Raw genomic sequence first — 9,560 nt, forward strand, 5'->3', positions numbered from 1 at the left:
AGGGTATTCAAAGATGACAGATTCCCTTTAAACGGATAATTCCTTTAATGACAATTTATCCCATGTGTGCGATGAGAAGATGCAGTAATTTTTCACCAATACCTTAAAATATGTACAGTAAAATGAACAGTCCACGACTGGTCATGTCATCACAGTGATATCAGGTTGTAGTAGATAGGCTTACATTTCAGTGAACCAGTTGTTACTCTCCCATGGACTGGAATTTAGACAGGAGTCCAGTAATTGTGGGTTACCTTCACTCTTAGAGGTTGTGGGGTTAAGTCAAGTAGAGGGTAACTCAAGTTTCCCAGGATGACACCTCAGTCTTGTGCTGAAAAGGTGTGAATATCAGGAGTTGGTTCTGCCACTTGCATAAACATGGCAAGGTGTGAAGCGGCCACACTTCTATGAGTCACTGAAAAATTCAGGGAAACCGATTACTCAACATGTGCTTCTCCCATCAACTTGAATGCCTTACAAACTCTATAGTATTTACAGTGTTAAGGCCCCTTCACATTAAGCGACGCTGCAGCGATACCGACAACGATCCGGATCGCTGCAGCGTCGCTGTTTGGTCGCTGGAGAGCTGTCACACAGACCGCTCTCCAGCGACCAACGATGCCGGTAACCAGGGTAAACATCGGGTAACTAAGCGCAGGGCCGCGCTTAGTAACCCGATGTTTACCCTGGTTACCATGCTAAAAGTAAAAAAAAACAAACACTACATACTCACCTACAGCCGTCTGTCCTCCAGCGCTGTGCTCTGCTTCTCTGCTCTCCTCCTGTACTGGCTGTGAGCCGGAAAGCAGAGCGGTGACATCACCGCTCTGCTTTCCGGCTCACAGCCAGTACAGGAGGAGTGCAGAGCACAGCGCTGGAGGACAGACGGCTGTAGGTAAGTATCTAGTGTTTGTTTTTTTTTACTTTTAGCATGGTAACCAGGGTAAACATCGGGTTACTAAGCGCGGCCCTGTGCTTAGTTACACGATATTTACCCTGGTTACCAGTGAAGACATCGCTGGATCGGTGTCACACACGCCGATCCAGCGATGTCAGCAGGAGTCCAGCGACGAAATAAAGTTCTGGACTTTCCTCAGCGACCAACGATCTCCCAGCAGGGGCCTGATCGTTGGTCGCTGTCACACATAACGATTTCATTAACGATATCGTTGCTACGTCACAAATAGCAACGATATCGTTAACAATATCGTTATGTGTGAAGGTACCTTTAGGCATAAATTAGTACACCCCCTTTGGAAAGTAAGAACTTAATCACTGTCTCACTGAACACAAGAACAATTTTCAAAATGTTGATAAGACTGAGTTTCAAAGAACATTTTTTAGCTCATAACATGAAAGTAAGGTTAATATTAAAACTTTCTTACAAAATCTTCAGTCTTACTCAAATTAGTTGATGAAAAAAATGAATATGCCCCATATTAAAAACAGCTACCCCTAGTATTAAGTATGACCACTATCAATTTTAAGGGCAGCACCAAGTCTTCTAGGCATGGAATGAACAAGTTGGTGACATATTGTAACATCTTTCTTTTTCCACTCTTCAAGAACGACCTCTTTTAGAGCCCAGATGCTGGATGTTTTCAAGAACGACCTCTTTTAGAGCCCGGATGCTGGATAGAGAGTGATACTCAGCATGTCTCTTTAAAATTCTCCATAGGTGTTCGATTGGGGTCAGATCAGGAGACATACTGTACTTGGCCACTAACTCACTTCCACCATGTTCTTCTTCAAAAATGCAACATATTTGTGGTTTGGATAAGTGCATGTCTACCAAGAGCACGGAGTGATGGTAGCATCTTCTCTTTCAATGTAGAGGATACATCTGTGAATTCATGACATCATCAATGATACCAGCAGCACTAATGCAGCCCCATATAAGGACACTGCCACCACCATGTTTCATTTGTAGGCCCCATGAATTTAGAATAATGAATTCAGAAAGATTTGATTCAACATAATCACCTTACATTGAATGCATTGATCAAAAAGTCATTGTAATTAGTGATGAGCGAATGTGCTCGGATATCGTGTTATCTGAGCATGCTCGGGTGGTATCTGAGTATCTTGGACATGCTCAAATAATATGTTTGATTCCCCACGGCTACATGATTCAGACTGTTAGACAGCCACAACACATACGGGGATTGCGTGTTTGTTAAGCAATCCCACATCTGTTGCAGCTGTCTACAGTCACAAAACACGCAGCTGCGGGGAATCAAACATATTATTAGAGCACGAAAGAGAACCTGAGTTAGCACTCGATCATGCTCGGATAACTCGATATCCAAGCACACTCACTCATCACTAATTACAATCTTTTAAAATATTGAAGACACAAAAGAGCATAGTAAAACCAAAAAAACTCAGTTTCAAAAAATCACAGTAATCCGCAAGTGCTAGTAAAAAGATGTAAAAAACAGGGTATTTTGGTTTGCAAAAAACGTATCAACCAAATATCCTGTTTTTTACTTCTTTTTACTAGCACTTGCGGATTACTGTGCTTTTTTTAAACTGAGTGTTTTTGGTTTTACTATGCTCTTTTGTGTCTTCAAGCTTCTTGGTGGTGTGTGAACATGTTCCTACAGACTTGTTCACTGTGCAAGTAGCCCATGTGTTCCTGTTTCCAATCTTTTAAAATATTGTTATCCTGTTCTGCAAACCGCGACTCCACAGTAACAAATACCATCTTGTTTGTCGTAAATTTTTGCCCTTTCAATTATTTTTTGAGTTTCAGAAAAAGATAATCAAATGTGGCCAAATTATGAGAATATGGTGGATGATCGTCAACTTCAAAGCTGCTGTCATTAGATTTTTGCTGGGCAATGCGAGACTTTATCCTGCACAAATAGATGCTCTTGGACAGTTTTTGCTGAAGTTCCAATCTCCACCTGACATAGAAAACGTCTCTTAATCACATTCTCAAAATTTTTCCGCACATTAGCATCTGCTTTAGTCAAACTCAATTCTTGTTTCCATCATTTATCAGTACCTTGATATGTATGTGTGTATACAGTATATATATACACACACACATATACAGTGGGGAAAATAAGTATTTGATGCACTGCTGATTTTGCAAGTTTTTCCACCTACAGAGAATGGAGAAGTCTGTAATTTTTATTGTAGGTACACTTCAAGTGTGAGAGACAGAATCTAAAAATGAAAAGCAGAAAATCACATTGCATGATTTTTAAATAAATACATTGCATTTTATTGCATGAAATAAGTGTTTGATCACCTACCAACCAGCAAGAATTCTGTTAGTTTTTTTTAAGAAGCCCTCCTACTCTGCACTCATTACCTGTATTAATTGCACCTGTTTGAACTTGTTACCTGTTTAAGAGATACCTGTCCACACTCTCAATCACACTCTAACCTCTCCGCCATGGCCAAGACATAAGAGACCAAAGAGCTGTCTAAGGATACCAGGGACAAAATTGTAGGCCTGCACAAGGCTGGGATGGGCTACAGGACAACAGGCAAGCAGCCTGTTGGCACGATTATCAGAAAATTAAAGAAACACAAGATGACTTTCAATCTTCCTCGGTCTGCGGCTCCATGCAAGCTCTCACCTCGTAGGGTAAGGGTGATTCTGAGAAAGGTCAGGAATCATCCCAGATTCACACAGGAGAACCTGGTCAATGACTGGAAGAGAGCTGGGATCACAGTCTCAAACATTACCGTTAGTAACAATTTACGCCATCATGGATTTTAAATCCTGCAGGGCACGCAAGATCCCCCTTCTCATGCCAGAACATGTCCAGGCCCATATGAAGTTCAGCGATAGCCATCTGGATGATCCAGAGGGGGCATGGGAGAAGGTCATGTGATCAGATGAGAACAAAATGAAACTTTTTGGTATCAACTCTACTTGCTGTTTGGAGGAAAAAAGGATGAGTACAACCCCAAGAACACCGTTCCAACCATGAAGAATAGTGGAGGAAACCATTATACTTCAGGGGTGATTTTCTGCAAAGGGGACAGGACGACTTCACTGTATTGAAGGTAGGATGGATGGGGTCGTGTATCGCGAGATATCACGCAGTAAGAGCATTGAAGATGGGTCGTGGCTGGGTATTCCAGCATGACCCAAAACACACAGCCAGGGCATCTAAGGAGTGGATTACTAAATAGCATTTCTAGGTCTTGGAGTGGCCTAGCCAGAATCCAGACCTGGACCCAATAGAAACTCTTTGGAGGGAGCTGAAACTCAATGTTACCCAGTGACAGCCTCAAAACCTGAAAGATCTGGAGAAGATCTGTATGGAGGAGTGGGCCAAAATCCCTGCTGCAGTGTGTGCAAACTTGGTTAAGAACTACAGGAAACGTCTGACCTCTGTAATTGCAAACAAAGGTTTCTGGACCAAATAGTAAATTCGGCTTTCTATTGTATCAAATACTTATTTCTTGAAATAAAATGCAAATTGATTATTTAAAAATCATACAATGTGATTTTTTTTTTTTTTTAGATTCTGTCTCTCACAGTTGAAGTGTATCTACAATAAAAATGACAGACCTCTCCAATCTATGTAGGTGGGACATTTTGCAGAATGAGCAGTCTATCAAATACTTATTTCCCCCACTGCATATACATACACGAACAAGTACTGCTACCATCTCTTAGTAATTTGCAAAAATCTAATGTGTCCAATGCAAGCAGACTGTCCCCCCTAAAATCTTACATTGGGGACAAGGAGTTTCAAGAATGTCTATTAGAGGTTTATACCAGGAGAGACAATTGATGACTAAACAAAAAAGATAAAGTGTGGTCTTACAAAGACAGATAACTGATGTTCAATATGACACGTTCATGGGTTCTACTTTATTATATTTCTTTTATAAAAACAATTAGGAGCTTTTTGGGGAGCACAGTGCTTTGTGCAATCTCATCATTTCCATCTAAACAAGGGGATGTGCTAATGATGGCATGAAATATGCCGTTGGTCAATGACAAAAGACCAAACCATTGTTATCTGTGTGAATGCTGGACATCCTTATACTGGGTAATGACTGTGATTACCGTCCTGTGTAAATCTGTGTGTTTAGCATTGGTGTAATTTCAAACCATAAGTAGAAACAAATGAACTTTTCCTCAGCCTGAACCATATTACCCTCCTCCACCATTCACTAATCTTAATGTCTGACATAATTCAATGCCTTAAAGTGGCTTCTTTTAATCAGAGACAAGAAAGAATTGGCCACACTTTCAGCTTTGAGGGTTTTTGAAATATTCTGCAGTGTGAGGAACCAGAGACTGTAAAGATTAACTTCTAAAAAGTAAATGTGATCATGGTTTTATGGAGCAAGGACCCAGTCTCCACAGGAATCTTCTCAGTAGGTGGAAAAGTTTGGCACCTTTTGGCACACTTCCCATGCAAATGTTAGGAGCCTTGGGGACTCACTCGTGCTCTGGGCAAACAAAGCAGGACAAAGACAGCTGATGTCATCCTCAGCCATGACTGCCACATGATGGACATGACAGACTGGCTGAAATGATAGAAGCAGAGGTTTGCTCTATCAATGTATGTGGAGTATAAGGTTCATTTATGTATATTTAGTTCTATGTGTAAAACTGATATTTATGTGCCACTCTCCATATTGAATGTGCATGGTGCATATAGCAGAACATTTATTTATTTTATTCACATATAGCATCACTAATTTCCTCAGCTCTTCATAGACATTGTCATCCCTGTCTCAATTAGGGCTCACAATCTAAATTCTCTATTAGTATGTCAGTATTTCCTATCAGTTTCAGGAAATACCCAGAAGAAACCCACGTAAACACTTGGAGAACATACAAACTCCATGTAGATGCTGTCCTAGTGCAGTGCTAACTAGTGAGTCACCATGCTGCCCACTTAAGGGTTTCTGACTATTGCTTGTAATTAATGTTTTCTCTATTACAAAATAGATACTAGACTAAAAACGGCCTGCAATGAGCCTTCCTTCCTTATCATTTGAAAAAGTGAAAAATCTTTTGCTTCTAATAGCCCATAATGGCGACGTTTCGGTTCTTTATGAGGACCTTTTTCAAGCCACATCATCAAGAACCCGAAACATTACCATTTTGGGCTATTAAAAGCACAAGTCTTTTCACTTTGTCAATTGGTGTGCTGCCTCCATTTTCTTATGTGGTATTATAGGAGGTTTGTCTTTACCTTGGAGGCTTGGCACACAAACTTTGGCCAGTACTGCTTCTAATTTTCTTTTATCTATCTCCAAAAAATAGCATGGCCTACAGAATGTGCAAAACTTCTGTAAGGGTACAGTCAGGATCTTATTTTCCGATAACAACAAAACCAATACATTAAGAAGCAAATCCAATTAGGTAAACAAAAGTGAAAGTAATTATTGATTCACTCAAATCACATTTTTCATCTAATTAGATCTACTGCATAATTTTTTGGTATTATCTATCTATCTATCTATTTATCCCTATATCTATCAATCTTTTTTCTATCTAACTATAGTACTATCTATCTAACATCTATCCATCTAATATCTATTTTTTATCTATCTATCCTTCTATAAATCATCTATCTATCTATCTATCTATCTATCTATCTATCTATCTATCATTAACATTTTTGTATAACATTTCATATCTCCATCATTACTTGTCTACTCAGCTGTAATTATGCCACTTACATGCCATTACTGTAGAGGTTACATAAGTATTTGACCTATACAGTCCATTTTTAGTTCATTTTGTTGGGGTGAAAACGCACACTTGGTTCTCTGGGAACCTTCTCCTCATGGACCCCCTGCTCTGCCTTGTTAAGCTTTGAAGTGTTGATGGTGCCAGCAAAGGTGACAATTCACACCTCTACTTTCTGGATAAAACCTGGTCTGCACAGCCTCAGTCACTGCAGTCAGCATTTCTACAGACATTCTAAAGAGCAGCACACATGGATTTCTCTCTGTTAGAATTGCAATCAAAAGAGAAAAAGTTACTTCCAGGGTACAGCACTCTTCAGCAAGTGGGGTACCCCGATTCTGAAGGCTACAACAGCCTATCTCCAACATCCTCTGTCGACTCCTTTAGCTTTTCACCTTCTTATCAATCCTGCAGCTTTGCAGAAGAAAAGTATAACAGCATTCAAACATCTTCTTCACCCAAAGATGAAGATCTACACACTGGACAAGCAACACTACCAGCAATGAAGAACCACAGCAGAAACAGAACAATTTTTCACCAACGACAGAGTGCTAGTGAGAGGGAGAAGATGAGAATGAGGAATCTCTCAACGGCCCTCCAAAACCTGAGAAGATACCTTCCACCAGCGGTGGCCCCATTTGGTAAAAACCTGACAAAAATTGAGACCCTACGCATGACAATCCGTTACATTGCACATCTCTCTGATGTTCTTGGCCTGGATGATGAGACCCTCATGAAAAGAAGGGAAGAAAGCCTCAGAACTAGATCTATGTGTCCAGTTGGCCTTTGCTGCTGCCAAGGCAATATACATGAAGCATGTTCTTCTCCAGAAGCCCAAATTGCAGAGACTTTTCCCCATTATTCTACTTCTCCAAAAGTATTTCTAGACACAGCAATTGCTACTTGCATGGACACTATTTCTTCATCACACGAGAGGTTCTCTCCTCAATTAACAGATCAAGGCCTTCCAGAAGAGACATTGTCACCCTGTGCCATGAGTACAGAATCAGTACATTTATCTCAAGCACCAGATACTAAAGTATTGCCATCACAGTCACCAGTTTCTCCAGACCTAGGATTTTGTCAGGTATGTCAAAATCTTTCTTATATTTCCAATATTTATATATTTTCTTTCTTAGATTTACTACAATATATTTCTGGAAGCAGTGGAGGGAGGAGGGGAAGGGGGTGGAAGTTCAGCACGGCCATCCAAGTAACATAAAATCTACTTTTCTCAAAACATAAAAAGGATTAAAAGCAAAACTTGATGCATTTCCTGCACATCAGTGCCCTTAGTCATAAGGGCAGCATTGTAAGCAGTGCCTGTAAGCATTCCCCAACACTTTGACTGACAGCCGGCTTCTGCACTGATGCGCTGCTGAGGTAGCTGACAGTTAAAGGGAATCTGTCAGTAGGTTCAACAATCCTAAGCTGTCTATTTGGGCATGCAGGTCATAGGAAGCTGAATAAAATGATACCTTGATATATGAAATCTGATGTCGTAATCCAGCGTAATCCATAGTTTTCTTAATATGTAAATGAGCTGTTAAGATCTATGGGCGAGACATAGATCTCCCTGAGAATCTGCCTACATATCTTATTTTAAGTGGAAGCAGGCGTTACCAGTGTGAAACATTAAATGACTGACAGTCTGTCTCATATTGGTAATGCCCACTTTCATTTAAAATAATCTCTGGAGGCAGATTTTCATGTAGATCTATATTCCGCCCATAGATCTTAACAGCTTATTTACATATTAAGAAAAATGTTTATTTCTGGAGAGTAAAACATCAGATCGCCGATATCAGGGTATCATTTTATTTAGCTTCTTATTAACCTACATGCCCATATAGATGGCTTTCAAGGGTTGATCCTACTGACAGATTCCCTTTCGAGGTCTTCGGTGTGCTTACAGCCATTGCTCATTGTGAATTAAGTGATGACTGAAGCTGCACGCCTCTATGACTGAAAGACAGCAGATCCCGGGAGGAATAAATTCATTGTCACTTGTTAGCCATGCTTTCAGTAGACAGCATTGTAACTATCTGCAGGTTACTAGAGTTTGAGGACGTGACAGGTTCCCTTTAATAGCCAGGTTCACACTTTATCAAATGTATACCTGCCTGACAATAACCTCCTGTCATTCCAACCATTACATTTACAACAGTTGCTGTAGTTTTCATGCTGATCTGCAAAGTTAGTCTATATTGTCTGCCAATAAGAACTAGAGTTCATGTTTAGTGATTCCATAGTAAATGTGATTATTAATACTTTCTGTTCTTTTATTTCCTATATAGGATATGATTGATGATATGTGGGACGAGCTTGAAAATAAAAAACTTTGGACATCTTTCCAAGCAGAAGAAAATCTCCAGCTACAGCATTTCTGCTAAAAAAAACCCTTTCCGTGTTCTATCTATGGACTCGTGCTTTATGCTGTGCATATGTAAATACTAAGCATTTTATGCTTTTATACACATTTTATATTTATGACATATATTAGGACATTATATATCACCTTTTATTTATCGTACTTATGTACTTATTTTATTTCCTTTTCACTTGCTCTGGTCTGTTCTGTTTATATTACGGTATATATTTAATTTTAAGCAAAAAAATAAAACTTTTACATCCAGAATATATGATTTCATACCTTTGGGAGTACCCCGAACCTAAAAAGATAATTTCATCTGATATATTTATGGTATATGCACAGGATGTCCTATATGTATCTAGACCTTTCATAAAAGTCAATGTAGTGAGCCACAAGAAAAGAAATCCCAGCATTGACGTGTTGAATAATGCTCATTTAATCCAATACATGGAAATCCACCCAAGATGTTTCAGCCTATCCCAGGCTTTTGCTCACATATTTCAG

At 39.6% G+C, this 9,560-nt stretch overlaps 1 protein-coding gene across 1 annotated transcript; it reads left to right on the forward strand.

The window, feature by feature from the left end:
- The first annotated feature begins 6,932 nt into the window (after nt 1-6,932).
- On the forward strand, nt 6,933-9,075 carry LOC138674590 (neurogenin-1-like). Its single transcript, XM_069762407.1, has 2 exons — nt 6,933-7,769; nt 8,980-9,075. Exons 1-2 carry the CDS (start codon nt 6,933-6,935, stop codon nt 9,073-9,075), a joined length of 933 nt encoding a protein of 310 aa, XP_069618508.1.
- Nucleotides 9,076-9,560: the final 485 nt, after the last annotated feature.

Source organism: Ranitomeya imitator, chromosome 4 (assembly GCF_032444005.1).
Source record: "Ranitomeya imitator isolate aRanImi1 chromosome 4, aRanImi1.pri, whole genome shotgun sequence".
NCBI lineage: Eukaryota > Metazoa > Chordata > Amphibia > Anura > Dendrobatidae > Ranitomeya > Ranitomeya imitator.

Bases quoted from the DNA above. Each gene is read 5' to 3' on its own strand.
- LOC138674590 (XM_069762407.1), top strand. From the start codon at position 6,933: ATGGATTTCTCTCTGTTAGAATTGCAATCAAAAGAGAAAAAGTTACTT. The intron at 7,770-8,979 runs GTATGTCAAAAT...TTTCCTATATAG, and splicing joins CAGACCTAGGATTTTGTCAG to GATATGATTGATGATATGTG.